At 44.8% G+C, this 27,877-nt stretch overlaps 1 protein-coding gene across 3 annotated transcripts in view; it reads left to right on the forward strand.

The window, feature by feature from the left end:
• Positions 1 to 11,114: 11,114 nt before the first annotated feature.
• The window catches only part of CAMSAP3 (calmodulin regulated spectrin associated protein family member 3), a 43,523-nt gene continuing 26,760 nt past the window's right edge, over positions 11,115 to 27,877 (forward strand). For 2 of the 3 annotated variants that reach the window (XM_081321885.1, XM_081321886.1), the window contains exons 1-2: positions 11,115 to 11,432; positions 27,471 to 27,736. In XM_081321885.1, the coding sequence (XP_081178011.1) occupies positions 11,285 to 11,432; positions 27,471 to 27,736 (414 nt within the window). In that variant the 5' untranslated portion in view covers positions 11,115 to 11,284. Of the gene's footprint in view, positions 11,433 to 26,686; positions 27,400 to 27,470; positions 27,737 to 27,877 lie in introns of those variants that run through there. The other variant, XM_081321887.1, reaches the window with a different exon arrangement.

Consider the following 27,877-nt stretch of genomic DNA (forward strand, 5'->3'; position numbering starts at 1 on the left):
TTCTGATCTCTTGCTGAGGAAAAGTCAATGCTTGATAAGACAAAGGAAGCGTCTTGCAGCAGGATTACATGAGTTCATGACAAAGATACTGCAATAAACCTACATGTCTGCTTTGCCCCATATTTATATCAACGATTTCACATAAAAAGCTAGAGGCTCCTTCACATACTCTTCCTCCAATATCTGTCATCAACTGCCAGCAATGTTTCTCTGGATTCTGCGTAGGAGAAACAGGCCAGACTTTGTACAAAATTTTCTTTAGTGGAAGATTTGATTATATTGATTGGGCGATTAGTGTGAATCTTGGATTTCAAACAGTTGAGTTGCTAGCCAATTCTCTTAGTTTAGGAAACAAGAACTAAAATGAGAATCTTTTACGTATAACCTTCAATTGACAAAACTTGCTTCTGATTAAGTAACATGTATGCTATGGATCGTACGGCATTGCACTGAAATTCTTCTTCCTGTTGTTCTTTTCCAGTCAGGATGAATCCAAGGCAGAAATTATTACCGCTGGATCATCAGCTCACAGAAATAATAACTGCTGAGGTCATGTGGATTAGACATTGGCAGGATCATTTCAGTGATAAACTATTTACATGGAGATAACCTGATAGAGCAAACATACCCTAACACTGGAAGAAAAGAGGGCTGGGATTGTACTGGTAATTAGAGAGAGAAAACATTTACCCCAATTCCTCTGCCATATCATTCCTGATCTTGTAGGTGTGACTACGTTAATGTTTAATTAGGACAAATCAAGCAAGATCTTATTCAAGAGAAATACATTGGCATGTGTTACTTGCCTCAGCAAATAGCTGGCAGGTTTCATAGCTCATCTCAAGATAAACAAAGTCACGTTTGAACTCGAATAAGGTAAAGTCTACAAGGGGGCTCAGCCTACAGGTGGTATTGTTTTCAATATTCTTTCCTCATCCCTCAACTGTTCATAATTATCTTAAGTGTATGAAAAAAATAATACTCTTTTTTTTGCCTCTACAGATAAGCTGTGATCTTAATGAAGGTTGGGGTGATTCCTTTCTCTGGGCAGCTGACCGATACTCTGCCCCACATTGTTCTCAAAGCCTTCTAATCTTTCAGAGAATTTTGGGGATCAGTGTGGAGAGATGCAACTGACTGGAGCACAGTCATAAAAGTTTATTCATGCTGAATTGTCTTAGAACATGTTTATTTAATAAAGTTTCTTTAATAATAAATATACACATATGGTAAGATTTTGCAATCAACAGTCAGTCTGATTCAATGACAATTGTACCAAAACTCAGATTAATAACAATCTGCTGGCAGCATGCATTTGGGAACTATTTTAGGATAGAGTTAGAATTAAAATCCTGAAAAAGTGGACTATTGGGAAATAATTTACAACCTGTATCACAGGGGTCTTCAAACTCGGCCCTTTTACGACTCATGGACTTCAACTCCCAGAATTCCTCAGCCAGACACACTGGCTGAGGAATTCTGGGAGTTGAAGTCCATGAGTCGTAAAAGGGCCGAGTTTGAAGACCCCTGCTGTATCAGGTTAGTGGAGCTTCTGAAAAACTGTGCAACTTGGCTAATGTTTGCATGAGATTCATGGGTTAACTACGTAATACAACAGAGTGGCTGCTTAGGAACTTAATAGTTTATCTGTAGCCTTATACAGAAATAAGAAAAATCAGCTTTCTAGTATCCTTCTAAGCATGTTTACTTAGAAATGCTGGGGGCACATCTGTAGGACACAGTGCAGGACAGAGTAGATGGGATTTTGGCTATGAAGCAAACCTGTGGAAATTTGGGAAGAGAAATAAATGTGAACTTGGATAGGGAGACCCAGGCTCAAATGCCGATTTGACCACAGAACCAGTCATTCTCTCTCAGCTCAATTTACCTCACTGCTGCTGTTGTAGGAGTAAGATTAGGAAAACCTTCCCCTGTTTGAGCTCTCCGAGACAAAGCAGGATACAAATTCAATAAATGAATCTGGAGCAGTGCCCTGATCTAAGACTGTTGAAGTGAGATTGGCCAGAATGACAAGGAGAGACAATTGCAGGGGAAAGCTGGCAAAATTTGGGAAAAATAAGGCAGAGCAGGAACCAGCATTCTCTGTTTTAAGAACAGTGTTATCATTTGTTGTCTATCTATGTATTCTATTCTCTTTATATCTATCTACAGTATGTATTCTATTATCTTTACTGTTTCCCCCCCCCCTACTATATTCCCTATATCCTTTTAAAACTGTATCTGTACCAGCAGAAACGTGGTGTTATGTACCCTCTTCCCCTCCACTGGAGAAAAAGAAAAAATTGCATCAAAAACTCGTCAGCTCTCATTTCTGTATTGAGGAGGAATTTGTGAAGCTTATAATAGAGGATTCAAAGGAAAAACTGGAATAATCTTTATGCACTCCTGAAAAATTCCACATTGAAATAAGCTCCTTATTAAATCTGGTTGTCATGATTGATGTTAAAGGATAATCAGATCTTAGGAAGAGAGGGAATAGAAGAACATGGCAAGAGCTCTGGGGGATCAGCTTTGAGATTCGTTTTGTCAATTATTGTATTCCCCTACTGGCTTCGGGCAAATTTAAATGCATAACATCTTTGCAACATTCTCTATTTGATCTGCAGGATCTGGTACTGACAGGCAAACCACCTCAGACATAACTATTACATTTTTATCACAGAGGTTACTCTTTTATCTTTCATGAGCCCCAAACTCTCCAAATTGCTGATTACCACTGCATCTTACAAATTATATGATTCACCTGTGCACTAGACCAGACCAATGACAGGGAACCTCTGACCATGTATGAAAAATGACATACCATGTTTTGGGTGACACGCCAAGGTTTACCAACATTGGGCAACTATTATTTAAAGCATAGCCTATTCTCACATGATTTTTGGAGGTTGGGTGAGAATGTGGTATGTTCTTGCGTGCCCTCTGGAAGTCACGCAAGAGAGCTGTGCTCTTGTGTAGCTTCTGGAGCTTCCAAGCATTGTGGGTGTGCTTTTGTGAGATTTTTGAAGGCTATAGAGGCCCATGAGATACGATGTGCTCTTGCGCAGCCTCCAGAGCCTCCATAATTTGTGCAAAAAGGCTGTGCTCATGTGGTCTCTGGAGCCTCTAAAAATCATGTGAAAACAGTATATGCCATGGAAGAGCATTCTCCAAAGTTGCTTCAAGAATGAAAGCCTTGTATGACCTGGAGCTGCCTCAATTCATATTTTTAAAAAAATAAATGGATATGTATTGTTTCTCTTTTTTGGGTGTATATGTGTATGTGAGACAGTAGAGAAGTATTTATTTTTCTTTTCAATATATCACTATCCAGCTTTATTCCATATGACCCTAACCTCTAATATTTTAGGTGCGTGTGTGTGATATTTCCCTTTTTGCATGGTGCATGATTTCATATACCACTTTCATGTCATATATTATTGGCATTGTTGTCCACAATAAAAAGTCCAAATCTTCTTTTTACAAGTCCCCTCTTGATTGTTTTTGTTTTTCAGCTCTTCATGCACCATCCTCTCCCAGATTCTTAGTTGGTGAGAGTTCTGTCATCAATATTTGAATTTGCACCTGCACAAGTGACACTGAAGCTCTGGGTCACTGATTGTGGCAAAATTAAAGACCTGGGTAAATTATGCAAAATTGGGTAAAAATCTTTTTTTCTTTGGACACACAAACCCATTACCCAATCACAACAGGGACATTTAAATAAGGAGTCTCTGATAAGCGGGAAAATGGATTTTCTGATAAGCGGCTTGGGGTAATGAAGGAAAAGGTTTGGGAAACACTGCCGTAGGAGAATGTTTCAGCTGACTTCTCAGTAAATCTGTTAATCATTTACATACAGAAACTTGCACTGCATTCCCCAAGGGGAGTCAATGTCAGACTTTGCTTTAGGAATTCTGTTTTCCTGATTTAATCAATATGAGAAGTGGAGAATAATGCCAAGAGAAAAAGATTATCTTGGGGTGTCTGTGTGTGTGTGTGTATCTCCACTGAAAGATCAAGACCATTGAACAAGAAAAGCTTCATTATCTCAGACCATTGACTAAGCTGACACTGGTAGGTAGCCTTCAAAGTGACACCATGCTTATGTACAGTAATCCTCGACTTACAACCATTTGTTTAACAACCATTTGAAACTATGATGGTGCTGACAAAGTGCCTTAAGACTAGTCCTCACACTTGACTATTGTAGTGTCCCCATGATCAGAATTCAGGTGCTTGGCAATTGGCTCCTATTTACAACAATTGTGTTCACGTGATCACCCTTTACGACAAGCAAAGTCAAAGCAGGAAGCCATATTTGCTTAAGGCTCATGTAATATTGGCGTCTAGTCATGCCGGCCACATGACCACAGAGACGTCCTCGGACAAGTGCTGGCTCTTTGGCTTTGAAATGGAGATGAGCATCGGCCCCTAGAGTCGGAAATGACTAGCAAGCATGTGCGGGGGAACCTTTACCTTTACCTAATATTTTAACAACTGTGGCAAAAAGGTCATAAAATTGGGTGCAATTCACTTAACAACTGTATCACTTAGCGATGAAAATTTTGGTCTCAGTCGTGGTGTAAAGTAAGGACTAACCTATAAACATCTACAATATTTGCCTCAAACATGTTTCTCTTTGGGGAAGGGATCACATTTTGAATATTTTAGGAGTTGTTTAGGTATCTCTAAGGCATTAAAAGTGGAGAAGATTCTTACTGGAATTAGGTAAAAGCATAGAATTCTAACTGATTTCTCATGTCTAGAGCAGAATCTAATAATTCAAGACAAGTGAAGAAGTCCTTCGTTTGACTGATCCTGAGCAATGCTTTTGGGTGGTTTGTTTTTTTTCAAAATTAGAGTTTTTGCTTTCTTTTATCACACTAGTTTGAAATAAACTGGCAATGTAGAAAAAAAAGAACAGAAAAAAATCCTTTCTGACTCTTTTGTTTAAAAGTCAGTGGAATTTGGGTTTCTACCCAGGAACTAAAAAGCAAAACAGAAATACAAACAGATACAAGTGGCCTAAAAGAGCCTGCCTGAAACGGAGGCCCAACAGTTACCTTGGAACTTAACTCTTAAAATTTCTGATTAGCATGGCTAGTGAGTAGTAACTCAGGGAATTGTAGTCATAATGTATCTGGAGGGCATGAGGTTCAAAAGATTTCTCTGTTCAGCTTACATTGATATGGATTCTTTCACTGTCTGCAAACCTTTGTCAATTTAAATATTCTATTGCAAGTGAAGATTGCCAAGTGTACAGGCGCTCTAAATTAGTTGATAAGATCCAAATGCCCTTCATTATTTGTCTGATCCCATTCAATTGTGTCTGATTCTCAAGAGACTGCTGTCCCTGCAGTTTTCTTGGCTAGGTTTTTCTGAAGTGGTTTGTCCTTGCCTCCTTTAAAAGATCCATCCATCCCCATTTGGCCCAAGGCAGGATTAGAACTCAGCTTTCCAATTTCTAGCCTGATGCCTTAACCACAATACTAAACTGACTTTTGTTCGTTAGGGTAATGGACTGAAAGTACATTTTGCTCCTAAGTTTTATCTAAAAGCTGATACAGTAGTTGCTTTATACTTTTAACAAAACAATTAATTACATATATGGGGCAAACCCCTTCATGGATTACTGCCTTGTCGTGGTGAAGGGCTTGCGTAATTCAATGAAGCTATGAGCTATGCCGTGTAGGGCCACCCAAGATGGACAGGTCATAGCAGAGAGTTCTGACAAAACGTGATCCACTGGAGAAGGAAATGAAAACCCACTCCAGTATCTTTGCCATGAAAACCCTATGGACAGTACCAAAAGGCAAAACGATATGACGCTGGAAGATGAGCCCCTCAGGTCAGAAGGTGTCCAATATGCTACTGGGGAAGAGCAGAAGGCTAGTACTAGTAGTGCCAGAAAGAATGAAGCGACTGGGCCAAAGCCGAAAGGACGCTCAGCTGTGGATATGTCTGGTGGTGAAAGGAAAGTCCGATGCTGTAAAGATTTTTTCTCCGTAGGAACCTGGAATGTAAGATCCATGAATCAAGGAAAGCTGGACATGGTCAAAAAAGAGATGACAAGACTGAACATCGACATCTTAGGTATCGGCAAACTAAATGGACAGGAATGGGTGAATTTAATTCAGATGACCATCAGGTATACTACTGCGGGCAAGAATCCCTCAGAAGAAATGGAGTAGCCTTCATAGTCAATAAAAGAGTAGGAAAAGCAATACTGGGATACAATCCTCAAAATGACAGAATGATCTCAGTTCGAATACAAGGCAAACCATTCAATATCACAGTAGTCCAAGTCTATGCCCCAACCACCAGTGCTGAAGAGGATGAAATTGACCAGTTCTATGAAGCCCTACAGCACCTTATAGAACTAACACCAAAAAATGATGTCCTTATCATCATGGGGGATTGGAATGCTAAAGTAGGAAGCCAAAAGATAACCGGAATAACAGGCAAGTTTGGCCTTGGAGTACAAAATGAAGCAGGGCACAGGCTGATAGAATTTTGTCAAGAGAATACGATGGTCATAGCAAACACTCTTTTCCAACAACCCAAGAGACGGCTCTACACATGGACATCACCAGACGGTCAACACAAAAATCAGATTGACTATATGCTCTGCAGCCAAAGATGGAGAAGCTCTATACAGTCAGTAAAAACAAGACCAGGAGCTGACTGTGGCTCAGACCATGAGCTTCTCATTGCAAAGTTTAGGCTTAAACTGAAGAAAGTAGGAAAAAACACTAGGCCACTCAGGTATGAATTAAATCATATCCCTGTTGAATATACAGTAGAGGTGACAAATAGATTTAAGGAATTAGATCTGATAGACAGAGTGCCTGAAGAACTATGGACAGAGGTTCGCAACATTGTACAACAGGTAGCAACCAAAACCATCCCCCCCCCAAAAAAAAATGTAAGAAAGCAAAATGGCTGTCTGAGGAAGCTTTGCAAATAGCTGAGGAAAGGAGGGAAGAGAAAGGCAAGGGAGAAAAAGAAAGATACGCCCAATTGAATGCACAATTCCAGAGAATAGCTAGAAGAGATAAGAATGCCTTCTTAAATGAACAGTGTAAAGAAGTAGAAAAAAACAATAGAACAGGGAGGACCAGAGATCTCTTCAAGAAAATTGTAGAGATGAAGGGAACTTTTCATGCAAAAATGGGCATGATAAAGGAACAAAATGGCAGGGACCTAACAGAGGCAGAAGAGATTAAGAAGAGGTGGCAAAATTATACAGAAGAACTATACAAGAATGAGCTTAACATCCCTGATAACCACGATGAGGTGGTCACTGACCTCGAGCCAGACATCCAAGAATGTGAAGTGAAGTGGGACTTAGAAAAGCTGAGCAACAACAAAGCTAGTGGAGGTGACAGTATTCCAGCTGAGCTATTCAAAATCTTAAAAGACGATGCAGTAAAAGTGCTACACTCAATTTGCCAGCAAACTTGGAAAACTCAACAGTGGCCACAGGATTGGAAAAGATTAGTTTACATTCCAATTCCAAAGAAAGGCAGTGCCAAAGAATGTTCAAACTATCGCACCATTACACTCATTTCTCATGCTAGTAAAGTTATGCTTAAAATCCTACAAGCTAGACTCCAACAGTATGTGGATTGAGAACTACCAGAAGTACAGGCAGGATTTCGAAGAGGTAGAGGAACTAGAGATCAAATTACCAACATACGCTGGATCATGGAGAAAGCTAGAGAGTTCCAGAAAAACATCTACTTCTGCTTCATTGACTATGCTAAAGCCTTTGATTCTGTGGATCATAACAAACTGTGGCAAGTTCTTAAAGAGATGGGTGTACCAGACCATCTTATTTGTCTCTTGAGAAACCTATATGCGGGCCAAGAAGCAACAGTGAGAACTGGACACAGAACCACTGATTGGTTCAAAATTGGGAAAGGAGTCCAGCAAGGCTGTATACTGTCGCCCTGCCTATTTAACTTATATGCAGAGTACATCATGAGAAAGGCAGGGCTAGATGAATCAAAAGTTGGAATTAAGATTGCCGGAAGAAATATCAACAACCTAAGATATGCAGATGATACCACTCTAATGGCAGAAAGTGAAGAAGAACTAAAGAGCCTCTTGTTGCGGGTGAAGAAGGAGAGTGCAAAACTTGGGTTGAAACTAAACATTAAGAAAACCAAGATCATGGCATCCGGCCCTCTCAATTCCTGGCAAATAGACGGGGAAGAAATGGAAGTAGTGACAGATTTTATTTTCCTGGGCTCCAAGATCACTGCAGATGGGGACTGTAGCCAAGAAATTAAAAGACGCTTGCTCCTCGGGAGTAAAGCCATGGCAAATCTAGACAGCACACTAAAAAGCAGAGATATCACCCTGTCAACAAAAGTGCGTATAGTCAAGGCTATGGTCTTCCTAGTTGCAATGTATGGCAGTGAAAGTTGGACCATAAAAAAGGCTGAGCGCCAAAGAATTGAGGCCTTTGAACTGTGGTGCTGGAAAAGACTCCTGCGAGTCCCTTGGACTGCAAGGCGATCAAACCGGTCAATCCTAGAGGAGATCAACCCTGACTGCTCTTTAGAAGGCCAGATCCTGAAGCTAAAACTCAAATACTTTGGCCACCTAATGAGAAGGAAGGACTCACTGGAGAAGAGCCTAATGCTGGGAAAAAATGAGGGTAGTAGAAGAAAGGGACGACAGAGAATGAGGTGGCTGGATGGAGTCACTGATGCAGTAGGCGTGAGCTTAAATGTACTCCAGAAGATGGTAGAGGACAGGAAGGCCTGGAGGAACGTTGTCCATAGGGTCACAATGGGTCAGAAACGACTTTGCAACTAACAACAACAATGGGGCAAAATTCAAGTTTGATATCTAGGAAATAAGCTTATATAGACTCAAATGTGACAAACAAGAAACTGGAAAGGCTGGTTTTACACATTTTTTTTCTGTCTCCACAGTACTGGAAAAACAGATTAACATTTCCATGTTTCATGTACAGAACTGCCTGCTCCCTGGATTGCTCTTTGGAGTTTCATGACTATGACATCTGGAATAAAATCAAGACATCTGGAAAACGTGCCCTTGGCTACATGCAAACCTCAAATGCTCATTGAAAATGTGAAATGTCTTGAAATAATTTCATTTCAAATCAGATTTTAGAAGTTTAACTGTGCGGGTGCTCATCTTTTGAACAGGGTGGGTTCACTAGAACTTACCTAGGAAGGTGGGGAGAGGAAGGAGTGGCACAGGCATGTGAGTAGGTTTTTGCTTATATATGCAACATGTGGCAATACATATCAGTTAAAACTATGCTTCATCTACATGTACATACAAGCAAGCAAACGAGAGAGACCCTGACAAGTCCATTATCTCCCTGCTTAAATAGTTAAACTGACATTTAGAATTATTTTGCCTCTGAATAAGGAAGCTTCAGATGGCCTCTGTGCCAAGATGTCTTGCTAGGCTTACCTTCAGTCATGCATTTTTCTAATTCCCTTTTAAAGTTTCCGAATTAAATGCTGACCCTTCTGTGATGCTGTATTGGGCATAAACTCGGGCAGTGGACTGAACTATTTCATGCAACGGGGATGACAAAGAACCACAGAAGGAGGTGGGTTTTTTAAAAAAAAAAATAAAATAAAATTCCGACCATTTGTTTTTTGTCAAGCGCAGCCAGGAAAATAAATACTGGGCAAAAAACCAATTTCAGGTTGAAAAACTAAGGATTCAAGCCGTTGGTCCCTACGCTATTCAACCTTTAGGTACCACCCCCATTCCCCGGATCAATAGGATTTAGATTGGCTCCAACCTAACAAAATGGTAATTACTTGCTGCAGCCAAACCCAATGGTCTTTACTGCATCTTTCAGCCGCAAATTCCGCTTGGTTATCGCCCTTTAATCTTCGATTGGTTGCCCCGAGTTAAAGTTACAGGAGAAATAAAACCTCCCCATCAAGGGGCGCTAGATTTCGGTCTTTTAAAGGTTCGTTTTGAAATTCTCCCCTTAGCATTTCTTTCAAATAAAAAATAAAAAATAAAAAAGTGCCTCAAGCCTTTGTGATTACGTCGGTGGCCTTTCCCAGCTCCACAGCATCTTTGTTGGCAAAGATGAGAGCGTGTCGGAGCGAGAGGAAGAAGCGTAATTCTACTGTTTTCCAACCCAATGCTTTTCCCACAAACGCCGGGCGCAAAGCCAAACTCGCGCTGCGTATTGGTCACGGAAATGAGCCCAAGGTCCGAGTTGGGTTGGGTTGGGTTGGGGTGCGCTCCGAGGGACAAGTCGCTTTCCTTCGGGGGAGGGTCATTCACGGCTGACTGGCCGCTTGCAAACATGGTGGAGGTGTGCAGACGAAAAGAGCGAGCACGCGCGCGCTTGCTCTAGCCCGGGCTGCGGCTCCTTTTTGTGTGTGTGTGTGTGTGTGTGTGTGTGTGTGTGTGTGTGTGTGTGTGTGTGTGTGTGTGTGTGTGTGTGTGTGTGTGTGTGTGTGTGTGTGTGTGTGTGTGTGTGTGTGTGTGTGTGTGTGTGTGTGTCTCCCCCCCCTCGCTCTCTCTCTCCCTCTCTCTCTCTCCCTCTCTCTCCCCCTCTCTCTCTCCTCCCCTCTCTCTCTCCACCCCTCTCTCTCTCTCTCTCCCTCTCTCTCTCTCCCTCTCTCTCTCCCCCCTCTCTCTCTCCCTCCCTCTCTCTCTCTCTCCCCCCCCTCTCTCTCTCTCCAGTAGAAGGACTGCCGTAGTCATTTCCAGCCTATATAACCAGGAAGGGGGAGGGAAGAGGAGAGGGAAATCCCGATCTCGTTTCTCGTTCCTCCCTCCACCACCCCCCGCCCGCCCGCCCTCCAATCCCCACTGCCGGGAGAGCGCTGGCAAGAGACGCTCAATGGACTCCAAGCGGCCCCCGCCGGCCGCTTGGTGCAAGGCGCGCACGCGTCCCACTCCCCCAGGGCTGCGGCTCCCAATTCATCCAACCCACATTTATAAACCAGCGCCTCCTTTTGCCCCGGGCAATTACCTGTCTGGAAGCTCCGCCCTCCCCTGCCCTTGATTGACGGCCGCGATCACGTGGCGGCGAGCGGCTGCGGGGGGGGGGGAGGCGGGAGGCCGGGAAACTGGGACGACTGGGCGGGCGCTCGCACCTGGAGCTAGCGGGGAGGGGAAAAAACCGGACGGGGATGCGCTCGGCTGGGGCCGCCGCCGCCGCCGCCGCCAGCTTAGTCTCCGTTGCTGTCGCCTTAGCCGCCGCCGCCGCCGCCGCTGCCACACCAGGCCGAGTCCCCTTCTCTTTCCCGGTGGCGGGGCCATGGTTGCCGCTGCTCCTGCAGCCGCCGCGGCCATGAGGAAGAGCTTCCTGGTGCCCGAGATCAAGCCTTTGGATCAGTACGATTTCCCTCGGGCGCGGAGCGCTGCCAGCTTGGCCTGGGTGCTCGCCAAAGCCTACGGCGGTGCAGGTACGGCCGGCGGCGTGCAAAGGGGGTTGGTACGGTGTTGGCCGATGTCCTTTATCTTCTTTCTCGGGGTCTCTTAGAGAAGGCGGTAAGGGAGCAGGGATTACCTCCCCCGGGGCGTCTATTGTGACCCGATCTTTCTCTCCCTCTCTGGCAGCTTACTGACCCTGGGTTTTGTGTGGTTTTGTTTTTTTTTTCTTCTATCTTCAATGGAGCCGCAGTTTTCTTTCTCCCTCTGGTTGGCGGCGGCTGGGAGAATATGTCAGCCTAGCCCTCCTCTCTCCCGGCTTCAGGGATGCCCCACCTGGTCGCATCGGTCCAGGGGTGCGGTGGGCTGCCTTGGCAATCTTCCTTCCATTCCACAAACACCCCCCCCCCCATTTTTTTCCCTTTCCCCGGCGCTAACAATGAGCTCAGCTCGCTTGCGCCTTCTCAAGCAGATAGTAGCCCGGGTGGGGCTGGCAGAGCCAGCAGTGGGTCGCCTTGCACCTAGGAGGATTACTTCATGTCTTTTTTCCTCGCCAAACAGGTGTTTGCTTTTCTCAGATGAACAGGTGAGAGAGGTCTGGGAGAGAGACTCAGATAGGTAGTAACAAGCATGTGAGGGGGGCCGTGGGTAGGGGCACTTTGCCATGTCTACTGCAGCTCCTGTCCTACACTGCCCCATGTAAATATTCTCAGTCGCTCCAATTCCTTACGCTGTTGTTGCTTTGTGTTGGCTTTTGTTACAGCCTAATCTTCTGCAGGGCTAGTAGGCTGCTAGGTGAGATCAAAGGCTTAGCAACACTCGCTTGGCTGGGCACCCCAAGGACCACATTCTCCAAAGCCTGATGGTATCATTGCTGCCCCACCCTAGTTGGTGGCACTGACAGATCCTTGAACAGGAAGGCAGTATTGGGTGTTTACCTTTGTTCAGCAATGGAAAATTCTTTGGGGAAAAGGATGCTACCAGCTTCAGCTATATTGCTTCCCCCTCTCCCCATTTATTAGCTTTTATAAGCAAAAAGGATGTAATGAATGCTTGATTCCTTTGCTAGTGCCTTGGCAGGGTGTCTAAAGAAGTGCTATGGAAAGGCCAGTGCCTCTTAGCATGGACCTCTTCGGTCCTCTGGCAGTGCCAGGTGGCAGACTTTGCACCCAGGCAACCCCCCTGGGCTCTAGCTGTGGTTCCCTTTGTCTCTGCTGGGCCTGGAATTAATGTTCTGTGAGGATTTGCAAATTGGTGGTATACAATGAAGGGGAAAGGAGGGGTGGCGGAAAATCCCTATTGGGATTAACCTCCTTGCTGTTCCTCCAGAAAATTGGGTGTCATTGGCACTTCTCTCCGGTTCTTGATAACCCAGATTTTGCTTGCTTCTTGGGATGTCATCCTTTCATTCTCTTGGTTGCAAAAAAATAAATAAAATAAAATAAAAAATCCCACCCCAAAGAGGTGAGCTCATAGACACCAGTCTCTCCTGTAGACCATTTCACAGTTATCATTGTGTGATTGCAGAAAGTGATTTGAATCATAAATGGCATGTGAAGTACTGTTTAATTTTGAGGATTTTCAAAGTTATGTGTAAAAAATATGAGGTGCTTACTGTCACCAGTGATTCTCCAACCAGGGTACTAGCAGTGGACAGACCCTCCTGATATCTCTGTGTATGTATTTGTGTTTGCGTGTATGTGAATGAGGGGCATTCCTCTGAGGCTGTTGACCTAGAAATAACATAATAGGGTTTGAGTCCTGCTGGGATTCAGGCCAGCCTGGAAGTAGGAAAATGGCTTGTGAGTCAATTAATAATTTTTCTCCTCTTGGTCCAGGGCTTTTGTGCCCAGAAGCTGTTCTCTCCTCAACTCCTGGAATCATGGATCTTCTCTGAGTGAGATGCAACAACTATTCCATGGAGCAACGAGAAGAAAAGAGTAGAGTAATTGTAACTCTTTTTGAAAAGCCATGTGTGTGAGTGTGTGTCTGTGAAACGTCTTCACAAGGGGTAGAATTGGAATTCATCTTTGGAATTAGTTCACACATATCTGGTCAAACTCAAGTGAAACAGGTTCCCCTTGTCCCTACCCTTCCTTGTCATCTTGATGACACACCAACAGCACACTGTGATGGAAGTGAGAGAGAGACTTGTCGTTTGCTTTGGACTGAGGCCAGAGTAATCAGGCTTGCTAAACCAGTGCTGGGTTCAGAGTTCAGTGGAAAGTGGAGAAGGTGCCTCTTGGGACTGGTAGAACCTTAAAGCACAGTCCAGTCTGGCAGTCAAGTCCTTCTGACCCCCAAAATAAACATGGCACAGTTGCTCCAGAAATTGGCTATTAGTGAGAGTCATTAATAGTTGAAAGCAGGATATTTGGGGGATTCACACAGTTGAAGTAAAATAAAATAAAATAAAATTTAACATCCTTTTTAAAGATAAGTATTAGTAAGTGATTTCATCAGATACCTTGTTGTCTAACCTAATGCATGTTATATTATCAGAAATATTTTTGCGTGCACTTCCCCCCCATCTACAGTATATATAAAACTCTGGAGATGATTCAAGAAAGGGGCCCAGGTTCTCCTCAGGAATGTCTCCAAGTCTGGCACGATCGATGGATACAAATCCAATCATTCGTATGGGTTAGACCCACTTGATTTACCCATCCTGTGACTGATGCTTTTCCTCTAAACTAGCTATCCCCTGACAGGTTTCCTGGCTGAGATTGCTGTTGTATAAATGAGAAAGTTGGTTATAATCAGTGCTTTTTTTGTAAAAGAAAAAGGTGCCGGAACTCACACATGTCATACAACCCGCCTTGCCTACCCTACAAGGTTCCATCCAGAAAAGGTGCCGGAACTCCGTTCTGAGCGTTCTATGAGAAAAAAAGCCTTGGTTATAATTACGTAAATTAAGGTAGCATGCTGAGATTAATTTCTTGGACAAATTTTGGCCCTTGTATGTTAGACCACAACTTGGAGCCTCCCATACCTTTGAAGGATTTTGGCAAAGGGATGGTAGGAATGGGAGAAGATATGGGTGGAAGTGACTGGATCAAAAATGACCAGCAGAAATTGACCAAAAATTTCAACTGTTTGCCTGGCTGACTAATTGGATGGGTTTTGCAACTCTGTTATCACGGTTTTGGTATTGTCATACTCTAAATCAGGCATGTCAAACTGCTGGCCCACGGGCCAGACGCATCACCTTGAAACCGCACCCACTCCATTGCCGGCAATGGGGAAAAAGTCACGATACATTGTGCGATGTCATGAGTTTCACATGCCTGCTCTAGATCAAACAGGCAGACTGTTTGAACATTAGCACCTTAATCCAGTATGATAAACATATTCTTCACTGGCCCAGCTATTTTTTGATAATATAGGAATATAAAATGTAGTTATGGTTTTTAATTTGCTGACTTGGGAAATGAAATGAAAAGAGAAAAATGAACTCCACCTAGCTTTTATCCAGTCCTTCCCCAAACTATCAAGTTGAGCAAAACTACCTTGTTTAAAGTGTATGTTTCAAATGAGATGTGCAGAGCCTAATATGAAGCTGGTGAAAAAAGAACAGAAAGACAGTTGGTCTGTGTATAAACATGTATATTATTATCTATTTCAGTCAATGTCAGTTTTATTTAAATTAACTAGACTCCTTGCTCTCTGTAGTAGAATCCTGTTTAAAGTAACATCACTGACTCATTACACTGATGTAAAAAAAATGTTAAGGTATTTATTAGAGTGTACTCAGTTTTTTTAAAAAAAAATGTAAAGAAATGTGAGTACAGATCCTACTAAATTGTATGGTGTAACTGTATGCCTTGAGCTGTAATATAGATTCTCATCAGCATCAAAAGGCACATGGAGATGATCTAAACTAATATGTTTTCCTCTAAATATGCTGGGACCACAATTCCGAAATTTCTCAGCTATCATGATATTGAATTACCTCCACCTCAGTGCTTACTGGGTCAAAATCACCTGCGATGCAAACTTTTATGATACCAGCTCCCAGATTTTAAGTAACAATTTAGTCTTTGTTGCTCACAATTTATATATTATATTTTACTTTACTTTATGGAACCTTTAAAATGTCCATTGGAATTCCATAGAAGTTTTCAATGGAGCCTGCTTGTTAAATAATAATATTGGTTTAGTCTAGTTTTCTTCTTCATGCTTAAAGGTTTTGTTAGTAAACATTTGTTTTGAGTATTTTAAAGATAGAAACAAAACTAATTTTCTGAGGTTTGTGTCCTTTTTGCTAAATACAACAACTGCGGCTTTTTTCTTGTCTGCTGGAATTTTGTATATTTTAAAGATTTCTCCAAAAAGACTGTTAGTGGCTTTGTTTGTTCCTTGATTTTCTAACATTTGGGAGTATAGTTGGTTAGGAACTAGGTTTTTTTAACCATAGGCCCACCTTTCCTGCATAGCTATTTGATCAATTTATTGAACATCTGAGCTTTATTATAAGGAAACTGCACTGAGAAAATCCATACTGAAAAGCTATTGCTCTTATTCCTCTTTGACACTATATAATTCCTCTTGCTGAATATTCTCACCTCGAATCAAGTCCTTGATCCATCTGCCTTGTTATGTCAACACTGGACGTTATGCATGGAATTCTCAGGAAAGTGCTTGCCATGGTAGCTTAATTGAACGCTTGCTGTTGATAAAAATATTAATGCCTTGTCTCTTCTGGGTATCTTTCCAAGCTCTTCCTGCTCTTTTTACCTAGGCCAGGGGTAGGCAACCTTGGCTCTTTTATGACTCGTGGACTTCAACTCCCAGAATTCCTGAGCCAGCATGGCTGGTTCAGGAATTCTAGGATTTGAAGTCCACAAGTCATAAAAGAGCCAAGGTTGCCTACCCCTGGACTAGAGGGATGCATATCTCTCTTTAATTATTATAATAGCGACTGTATGGCTGATGTAATGATTCCTGTAGTAGTTTTGAGAAGGCTGCTGACTTGCCTTGTGATTTGGAGGTCTTTAGGGGGTTGCATTTTTCATCTTGGCTTCTGAAGCTGAACTATATTAGTCTAAATACTACTTGGCTTAAATTTGAGATTGTGGGTGCACATATATACTGGGGTGTGTGTGTGTATGTGTGTGTATATATACACACACACATACACACACACATATATACATACACACACACACACACACACAGTAGGAGATTTAAAACTTTTTGATTGTAGAACCTGCCTTTAGGTTCATTCTGTATCATAGGATTTTCTTTCTTATTTCCTCACTTGCCTCTTGCTGATTTAACTGTATATTGGGTTTGAATGCCTGAATTTTCTGTGTAAGCACTTTCTCTTTGGTCTGCAAACTGGAAAGTCCAGAGATTGTTGGTAGAAAAAAAAGGTGCTGTTCTTAGCTAGGGATAAGTGTATCGCAGGTAGGAAAATAACTGAGTATTTCTCTGTCTTACCAGCTACAGTGGCAAGAAAGTTTATTCTGAAACTCCTATCCTTGATTGTGTTTCAACCCCAGAAGCTGACATTTCACCCTTTGGTTATTTATTCTCTGCATCTGTAAAATAGATTAGTTTATTTTCTTCATAGTGACTGAAAGATTTCAGAATTTTCTTTCAAAGAAATAGTCCACACCAAGTTGTGTCAAGTTGCCCAGTGTGGAATAGGCAATGTGCATAATAATGCTTTTGCAGTATGATAACCATCATAATAATATTACTACAGTATAAGTAAAGGAAACCTTGGAACAGAGTAGAAAAAACTTCTTGATAATCAATTAAAATAGAAAATTATTACTGTAAAAAGAAATGTGGGCTTCTAAGGTTGTATAAAAATTTCAGATTCAAGTTCTGACTTTACAGGAGTTGTTCTAGCTTTGGAAAAGTGTTATGATCTCAAAACTATTTTACACTATAGTGCTTAAAAGTGTTTTGTACCCCCTTCCAACTTCAGTGGTTTTAAAAATGAAATGGGATGGATCTATGAATGGTGAAGATTTTAGAGGCCATTTGCTGTTGCCTTCATCTCCTTCTAGGCACACGGTTATCTTTTGTGCAGAAATCTGGTGCTGCTTTGTATATAGACCTTTAATCCCATCCAGAAAAACTCTGCCTTATGAAACAGAGCATGTATGACCAACCAGATCTCTGTAGCATGGATATTGTCTTATACCTGGCACATCTCTGGGGCCCATTAAATTTGCATTAATAGACTTCTACTTGCCTCCCATCCTCGACTGTAGCCCTAAGTCAGACATGTCAAACACAAGGCCCGGGGGCCGGATTCGGCCCGCGAAGTGGTTTCATGTGGCCCGCAAAGCCTTCCTGGAAACAGTGAGGGAATGGCCCCCACTGCCTTGGCCCTGGCCCAGAAACCCTCCTTCTGCTGTAGACCCTCAGATCTGTCCTACTCCTGCCCAGGCCCCCATAGGCACCCTTGATGCGAACGATGTAGAGCTGGCCATGCCCACCCAGTAGGCCATACGTGCCCTAGCCCCGCCCACCCAGTAGGCCACGCCCACCCTGGCCACACCCACCTGGCCCCTTGAGGGCAACCGCAATGCTGATGCGGCCCTCAGTGAAATTGAGTTTGACACCCCTGCCCTAAGTGGTGATCTTAGCATTGCAAGATGGAGGAGTAGGTAACTGGCTAAATTGCTCGTTTTTGTCTGTAATCTGGCTGCGTTGCTACAATTCCCACATGTGATTTTACAAAACAGTTTCCTGGCTTGAATTAAACTCCGGTGCCTTGAGGATATATTTCCATACGTTTGTGGCACAGTTTAGGATATTTGGTCTTATCTGTCTGTCTCTCAGAAGGCCTGGGATCCTAATATAAAAACTGTCTATGAAACTGACTTTCTGGACTCAATAGGAGTAACTCTGATTCGCAGATGTCTTGGGGGCAAAGGCTGTTTGCTATTTTAAATACTGCAGCTTCTTCCTTTTCTTCTGTTCTAGTGACCACCAACTGTATGTATGCCTGGGTATAGTTGTTCCCTCCCTGATTCAATCACAATCCTGCGACTGCCAGAATTCCTGGTCATTGTGCAGTTTCTGGAGTCTGGGAGATGTAGTCCAAAAAATCTGGACAGCATCCAAATGGGGGAAGTTCTAGTCTTAACACATTTGGGAAAGCATTTGACTAGGGATGGCAGGATTTTTAAATTCCTTTAGGAACTTTGGTTTCAGTAACCAAGAATCTTTTTTCCCCATGTAATTAAATTGTGCTGGTCATATTTACATGGACAGCAGGCTTGGACTATAAAAATAAATACATAAATAAATTACCACCAGGCTGTGCTGATAGATATATTTTTGAGTATTTTCTCATATTAAAAACCAGCAACATCTCCCACCCTCTCCAGATATTCTGATAACAGGCTCTAGGCCACAGGTCTGCAACCCACGGCTCCGGAGCCGCATGCGGCTCTTTCAGCCGTCCCCTGTGGCTCCCAGTCCTCTGCCATGTGCAGTCCAAAAAAAAAAGTGGGACTAAAAAAGTTCAACCAATCAGTTCAAATATGCAGGGTAGGTGCATATCTCGCCTTGGCTCCACTCTTCAGTCAAACCCTGTTCTGCACATGCGTGTATGTACGCGCATGCGCACACAGTTTTTGCGGCTCCCAGTTTTTCCTTTTGTGAGGGAACCGGTTCCGAGTGGCTCTTTCACTGTTTCAGGTTGCTGACCCCTGCTCTAGGCTATATTCTCACTCACTCCGCTATGACATAGTTTTTTTTTACTTACAGGTGTGTCTGTGCATGCATATATATGTATAAAAGTATGTGTATATATTATATAAGGGACGCGGTGGCTCAGTGGGTTAGGACGCCGAGCTTGTCAATCAGAAGGTCGGCAGTTTGGCGGGTCAAATCCCGAGTGCCGCGTAACAGAGTGAGCGCCTGTTACTCGTCCCAGCTTCTGCCAACCTAGCAGTTCGAAAGCACGTAAAAAAATGCAAGTAGAAAAATAGGGACCACTACGGTGGGAAGGTAACAGCGTTCCGTGCGCCTTTGGTGTCTAGTCATGCCGGCCACATGACCACGGAAACGTCCTCGGATAAGCGCTGGCTCTTCGGCTTTGAAACGGAGATGAGCACCGGCCCCTAGAGTCGGAAACGACTAGCACGCATGTGCGGGGGAACCTTTACCTTTACCTATATATTATACGTTTGTAATAGCTGGAGCTTTTTCCTCCTGAAGATAGAATAGAAGATCCTAAGTTAGACCTTGATAACTTAGGACACCCTTTGCTACGTACAGGGAATATTTGCAACCCAAATCTAGTAGCTTTATCCACATTGTAGAAAAGGAAAGGACAGACCAAAGTCTACCTGCAGTCTTTGTATGGAAAATGAGCAGCTGTTGAAGTTGTAGAAGCCCCTAGTGCACTTTCTTGCTTACTAGCAGGCCAGAGCCCTGGTTTTCTTCATTTAGTGGCCGTGATGAGAAACTAGCCATCTCCAGAAGAATTTTCTAATTTCTCTGAGTGATCTTACCCAAGATTGATGGTTTCCTGTTGCCAGTGGCAACCCCAGAACTGAAAAGGTTTCCCATCTCCTGCTGTTACAGTGAAATTGTATGCGTTTGAAGGGGAGGAGCATTTAACTCTTCGCCCCTTGCTGTATTCATATTAGAACAAAGTCCTTTTTTCCCCTTGCCATGGCCCCATCAGCCATGCAGGTCTACACCTCATGATGAAAGTCATATCTAGTGGCACCTGAGTGCTTGGATCATGATCACACAGCCATAGAGGTGCTGCATGGCTGGGACTTTGAGGGTTGACCATATGTCCATTTTTTCCGATATTGCCATAACTTTGGTTGTTGAACAAATGGATGTAAGCTGAGGACTACTTCTACTAAAGAGATCAATGTGAAGGAGAAGAATTGTTTTCTGCCTTCTGACTGGATGTCTGCAAAGTCAGGGCTTTCAGTCATGAATTGTTAAGCAAGCTATAGTGGCTTGGCTCTCACACTAAAACAAAGAGCCTTGGTGGAGCAGTGGGCTAATGCCTCCTTAAGTAACACCAGCTGCCTGCAATTAGTGCAGGTTCGCATCCCACCAGGCTCAAGGTTGACTCAGCCTTCCATCCTTCCGAGGTAGGTAAAATGAGGACCCAGATTGTTGGGGGCAATTAAGCTGACTTTGTAATAATGCCGCTTGGGTGTGTGTGTGAAAGCCCTAATAAGCAGGCATATACATAGAATGAAGGCTACTGCTAAGCTTGTAAGCCGCCCTGAGTCTTCGGAGAAGGGCGGGATATAAATGGAATTAAAATAAAAAAAATAAAAAAATAAAAATGATTGGATTTATAATCAGCTGAGCAAAAAGAAAATTGCCTGATGGTTATATGTGAACCAGGCCATGGGCATGCCTACCGTGCTGTAATATACTTGGCATTATGACTAATCTTCCACTGGTTCACTGTGAGGGCAAAGGTAATTCTAAAAAACATTTGCTTTGGAACTGAGCCATTTAAAAATGGACTTGCATCCCAATCTTTGCTGTTTGCACCACACCTTCTGAATCAGCTAAGTGGCCAGTTTCAAAATTGTCACCTTATGGCCAACTGCGATCCATCTTGAATGATAATGGGCTGTACAGAAACTGAAACCTACTCAATGAATTAGATACCTGCCCCATCAATGGCAGCTGTACTTCAAATCCCAGGATGTGAATCATGTTAGGATTTCCTGGCTTCAAGGAAATGGGTGTCCTTGTGTTAGTGCAACCTCAAGTGGGGCTTGGTTTATGAGTTTAAGCCTTTGGAAGCAGTATCCTAAAAGCTTTCTTGTTGGACATGCTTAAATAAATAGCATTTACTGCTGAAAGGTTTGTGAATTTCAGATGCAGTTTTCTTAAGCGAGAATTCTACTTGGCCAGATTTAAGCTTGTAGATTTTCACAAAGCTTGTCCTGGGAAATGATTGGCCCATGAGGTGAAATAGCAGATGTGTGCTGTAATAACTATCTGTAAGCTTAATTTTTGCCCCATGGGGGGCTTTTTCTGATAAAGTTCTTAGTATGGAAGGTGTAAGATCCATTTTGGCCTGTGACCTCTTTCATGCTGTATCAAAGCATATTACTTCCTTTACTTATATATTTCAGTGCGAGGTCCCTTCCTAAACTTAAGCTGGACTCAGGAAAATATGGGCAGTCCTCACCTTACAACAGTTCATTTAGTGACAGTTCAAAAGTTACAATGACACTGAAAAATGCAGCCTCGGAGGGGGTACAGTGGGCTTCTAAGCTAAGGTAGATCTGCTCCATTAGCTAGAAGGAAATGGGCTTTTAGCCAAGTTTTCAGCGGTGGCTGTGATCAGGTGATGCTGAATCAGCTGGTGAAGCTGTTCCACCTGTTCTTCTTCCCTGCTCTCTTACTCAGGGATGTCCCGTCCCTCCCAGCCAGCTTACTGGCAGGAGCTGACAGGTAGATCCTGATCCTGATCCTTGTGGCCTCTTGAGGAAGTAACCAATAAAGCATGTGAATATCAGCTCTAGACATATTTTCCCCAGAGTAATAAATTACGATTTGCTTTGTGATACTCAGTCAAGAGTATCAGAGACTCTGGGGAATAAAATTTCATTGTTCTCAAAAGAAGAAAAAGAATCCATGAGTGTTTTCTGATCTACTTTTTGACTTATTTGCAAACCCACACTTTTTCCAAACTAAACAGGTGAAACTAAAGGTGAAACTTGAAGTTCTGACTCTTTCTTCCCTTGTACTTAGATACTGGATACAGTATTCCTAAACACTTTTATTACATTGTAGCTATAGCTCTGTAACTTTTCTTCATCTAGGACAGGGGTCGGCAACCTGAAAAAGGAAAAGAGCCACTGGGAACCGGTTCCATCACACATAAAAAAAAGTGGGAGCCACGTGCATGACTCCATGCACGCGCATGCGAAAAAATGTTTTGCGCATGCGCAAAACAGTTTTTTCTTGCGCATGCGCGGATGCGCACAGTTGCCATTTTTTATGTGTGATGGAACCGGTTCCCGGTTGCGTGACGGCGACGGCCCGTTTGCAGAGCTACTGCCTTCGGCAGCCTGCAAACGTGCCGCGGCAGCTTTCCCAAAGAGCGGCGCCGCTGCCCGTTCGCGCGGAGGTGCGTGCGCACCTACGGTCGTTCGGAGAGGTGCGCGCGCACCTCTCAGAATGGGCAGCGGCGCCGCTTGTTGGGAAAGCTGCCGTGGCCCGTCTGCAGAGCTGCCGCTTTCAGCAGCCTGCAAACGTGCCGCGGCAGCTTTCTCAAAGAGCGGCGCCGCTGCCCGTTCGCGTGGAGGTACGCGCGCACCTCTCCAAAGGTTTGGGGAGGTACGCGCGCACCTCCGCCCATTCGGAGAGGTGCGTGCGCACCTCTCGGAACAGGCGGTGCCACTCTCCATTTGGAGAGGTGCGCACGCACCACTGCCCGTTTGAAGAGGTGCGCGCACACCGGGCGGCTGGGAGCCGCAGGAGACGGCTCAAAGAGCCGCATGCAGCTCCGGAGCCGCGGGTTGCCGACCCGTGATCTAGGACAGGGGTAGGCAACCTCGGCTCTTTTATGACTCATGGACTTCAACTCCCAGAATTCCTGAGTCAGCTATGCTGACTCAGGAATTCTGGGAGTTGAAGTCCATGAGTCATAAAAGAGCCAAGGTTGCCTACCCCTGATCTAGGATGACTACCTGGGATAGCTGCTAAAAATCTTACCAGGTATATATTCAGTTGTTACAACTGATTATTACAACAGCTGTTGTTGTAACTGTATTTGTTATTTAATGGAAGGTGCTTGTGTGTCAATCTCACTTGTGTGAGGCTGGTTTTTTAGACTTAGTTTTTTTTCCTTCCCCATCCCCTTTAATATTGATCATATAATCCTAAGAGTAGATTGCCTAAGTCAGGGGTCTTCAAACTCAGCCCTTTTATGATTTGTGGAATTCTGGGAGCTGAAGTCGATGAGTCATAAAAGGGCCGAGTTTGAAGACCCCTGGCCTAAGTAATTATCTGGCCATTCTCTTTGCTGCTCTATTTCTCCTCTTATCTTCTTCTTGCTATATGGAAAATATTCTAAATAAGAATGATAAACTGTTGCAGATGGAGCTTCTGCAAGGAAGATATTTGCATTTGATATTTGCATTTGTATACCGCCCTTTCCCTGAGGACTCAGGGCGGTTTACAGGGAATTAAAAATCAAAACATACAAAAGTTAAAACCAATTTAAAAAGCATTAAATTCACCCTGTACATTAAAACCCCAGTTAAAATTTTCTCCTCAGCCTGGGCCCGAGAGCTCAAAGAGCCAGGTCTTCAGGCCCCGGCGGAATGATCGGAGGTCGGGAGCAGTCCTCAGCTCTACCGGCAGCTGGTTCCAGAGGGCAGGCGCTCCCACTGAGAAGGCCCTATCCCTGGGTGTCACCCGCCGGCAATCTCTCACCGGCGGAACCCTGAGCAGACCCTCCCTGTGGGAGCGCACTGGGCGAAGGGCGTTTGATGCCGGCAGCAGGTGTTCCCTCAAATAACCCGGACCCAGGCCATGTAGGGCTTTATAGGTGATAACCAGCACCTTGAATTTCACCCGGAGGGCAACCGGAAGCCAATGCAGCTCGCGGAGTAGAGGTGTTACATGGGAGTATCGGGAAACCCCCATTACAACTCGCGCGGCCGCATTCTGCACCAGTTGAAGCCTCCGAGTGGTCTTCAAGGGCAGCCCCATGTAGAGAGCGTTACAGTAGTCCAAACGGGAGGTCACAAGCGCATGAGTGACTGTGCGTAGGGCGTCTCGGTCCAGATAGGGACGCAACTGGCGCACCAGGCGAACCTGTGCAAAAGCCCCCCTGGTCACGGCTCCTATGTGATCTTCAAAATTGAGCCGTGAATCCAGGAGGACGCCCAAGTTGCGAGCCCTATCAACGGGGGGTAACACCTCACCCCCCATCATTAGAGGTGGAATAACTTGGTTAACCCGAGACGCCGATATGCACAGCCACTCAGTCTTGGCGGGATTGAGACGAAGCCTGTTTCTCCCCATCCAGACCTGAACCGCCTCCAGGCACCGGGACATCACGGAGAGGGCATCACTGGGTTGGTTCGGGGTGGAAAGAAAAAGTTGGGTATCATCAGCGTACTGGTGATACCCCACCCCAAAACCACGAATGATCTCGCCCAGCGGCTTCATGTAGATGTTGAACAGGAGGGGCGAGAGAACCGACCCCTGAGGGACTCCACAAATGAGAGACCTCGGGGCGGATCTCTGCCCTCCTGTCAACACCGACTGCGAGCGGCCCTGGAGGTAGGAGGAGAACCACCGTAGGACGGTGCCTCCCACTCCCAACCCCCTGAGACGCCGCAGCAGGATACCATGGTCGATGGTATCGAAAGCCGCTGAGAGATCTAATAGGACCAGGACAGAGGAGCAACCCCTGTCCCTAGCCCTCCAGAGATCATTCACCAGCGCGACCAATGCCGTCTCCGTGCTGTGTCCGGGCCTGAAGCCCGATTGGTACGGGTCCAGATAATCAGTTTCCTCCAGGAACAGAGGGAGCTGATGCGCCACCACACTCTCAACAACCTTCGCCAGGAAGCGAAGGTTGGAGACTGGACGATAGTTGTTTAAAACAGCCGGGTCCAAAGCAGGCTTCTTGAGGAGGGGTCTCACCACCGCCTCCTTCAAGGCGGCAGGGAAGACACCCTCCTTCAAAGAAGCAGTTATTACTGCATGGAACCAGCCTCGTGTTCCCTCCCGAGCCGCATAAGCTAGCCAGGAGGGGCACGGATCCAACAAACAGGTGGTGGAGCTCAGTCTCCCCATGATCCTGTCCACATCATCAGGGGAAACAGGGTTGAACTCAGTCCAGATAACGTGCTCAAGACCGCCTGATTCCTCCACATCAGACTCTGCCCAGTCAGAGTCCAAGCCGGTCCGGATCCGAGCGATTTTGTCCGTCAGATGATGACTAAACTCCTCGGCTCGTCCCTGCAAGGGATCCTCCCTCACCTCCTGGTTAAGGAGGGAGCGAGTCACCCTAAACAGGGCGGCCGGGCGATTATCTGCGGACGCGATAAGGGCGGCAAAGTAGTTAGACTTCGCCGTCCTTATCGCCGCAAGATAAGACCTTATGAAGGTTCTTAACTGCAATCGGTCGGATTCGGATCGGCTGGATCTCCAACCGCTCTCTAGACCTCGTCTCCGACGCTTCATCTCCCGGAGCTCCACAGAGAACCATGGAGCCCAACGGGATCTGCGCCGAGTCAGAGGTCGCATGGGTACAACACAGTCGAGTGCCCTGGTGGCAGCCGTTTCCCAGGCCTCCACCAGAGCATCGACTGGGCTGTGGGTAAGGGTGATAGGTATCGGCCCAAGCGCCCTCTGGAACCGATCCGGGTCCATTAGGCGCCTGGGGCGGAACCACCTGGTCAGTTCCGCCGCCCAGCGGCGGGGGATGGCATGACGGAAAACCAGCCTCAGGAGGTGATGATCTGACCATGACAGAGGGGTAATGGACGGAGAACCCCCTCCCAGATCATCCAACCACTGTCCAGACAGGAACACCAGGTCGAGAGTATGATCCCCCTCGTGAGTAGGGCCCTCAATAACCTGGGTCAGGCCCATGGCTGTCATGGAAGCCATGAACTCCCGAGCTAACTCCGACGACCCCCCCAGATGAAGATGGGGGGGGAAAACTCCCCAGCTCCAAATCTCAGACGTTGCCAAGTCACCTGTATCTAGGAATGTTGGGCCAGCATTCGCACATGTATCTTTGTGTATGCTAGAAGCCTTGTTGGGCCTGAACAAATTGACTTTAATCTTTTCCTTGCTGTCTCCATCCTGTAAAATATATTGATTAGTGATTTCTTGGTTATCAGTCTGAGGAACAGAATGTTTTATTCTTATCCCTGTCACTCTGAGGACTGCAAGATTCCTCCCTCTTAATAAGAGAGTTGGGAGAAGCAGCACTTTCCTTCCTTTCTACGTTGCTGTTGATCTCTTCATGGTTTTATCACGGAGAAGGAAGTTTTGGAATGTGAGGCAAGTTTTCCTTATTTGTGGGTAGGAACCCAACCCTTGTCTCCCTCTATCCAAATCTGATGTACTCCTGGACACAGTAAAGGAATAAAAGTTTGCCAGGGATGGAATCTAACCACATATCTAAAACTCACCGTAAGCGTACTGGTTTATGACCACAATAAACTGAAATTGATTTCTTTTTTTAGAAAACCTCAAAGGTATATGTTTAAGAATACCGAAAGTGGGCCTAGAAGCATATATTTTGAAAATGCAGATTGTACAGTACGTGAACACACACATTTGGGAAGTACTATTCACTAAGTAGATCCTCTGGTCTCATGGGCTGAGAGTGCTAGGTGCAGCATTGAGCAAAATTGCAGCTTTCTGTCCGATTCCCATTCACTCCAGGCTCAGAAGAGCAAAGAAACCAACTTCCATTTAAAAAAACAAAACCAAAAACCCTCACTGGGTTCTACAGCGGGAAGGCTACACAGTTTCCTCTTCTTTATACGCAGTTAGGCCAGGAAAAGCCTTCTGCAGAACTCTCTTAACTATCTGTAACCATAGTAGACAAATCAGTGGAGACAATGGAACATAAAGTAGACACTGAAAGGGTCTGGAGGACAATATAGCAACACACCTACAGCTCCTCCTCCTCTCTGATGCCAGTTACTTGTCACTGTATATGAAGCCCAAGCTCCACTGAAGGGTGCAATCTGTATTATTTCTATTCATACAGCAAGCTTCCCTTTGATCCCTGACAGATGTATCAAGCTATCGTTCTCATCATCCTAGCCAGGGGAAAGATGGAAATTGCAGCCCAAGATATCTGGAGGCCCTCAGAAAGGGAAAAAAAATTAAATATGTGGAAGGAAGTTAGATTGAGAGTTGATAATCTGCCCTGGCAACCTGTTGTGTTTCAGAGGGACTTGAATCTAGTTATTCTGTGGCCAGATCCAATGTTCTCATCTCTGATTGCAGCTCACTGAACTGGGGCTACGGGCCAAAGCTAATGGAGCATTCAAGGTAACTAGTCATGGGCACCACATTTATAGGGAGATATATTCAGCATGACTGCTTGCTTCTCTCTCTTACAGAACACATCCCCGCCGAACTGCGCGAGCCCTTTTATACAGACCAATATGAACAGGAGCATATGAAGCCTCCTCTCATCCGCCTGCTGCTGTCCTCCGATGTCTACTGCCGTGCCTGGTGCCAGACCATGCCTTCAGGCCCTGATGGTGCCCTTCCCCCAAAGGATAATGCTGCCTTGCTGCAACTTTTGGGACATCGTGGCTTGGTCCCCACCTTTCAGGACAAGCCTGTTAAGGAAGCTGATCTGCATCACAAACCAATCAAGCTGGTAAGTCTGGAGGCAAGGAGGTGGCTGTGCTGCTAGAGGCAACTTTTGTTTGGTGCTACAAGAGGGGAGACTGTCAAATTGTGCAGTGAGATGAATGAACGAGTGGTTCTCCAGATCTTTAGTTGGAGCAGGTAGTAGAGT

The sequence above is a fragment of the Vipera berus genome (genome assembly GCF_964194415.1).
Source record: "Vipera berus genome assembly, chromosome: 2".
In the NCBI taxonomy this organism is placed as follows: domain Eukaryota; kingdom Metazoa; phylum Chordata; class Lepidosauria; order Squamata; family Viperidae; genus Vipera; species Vipera berus.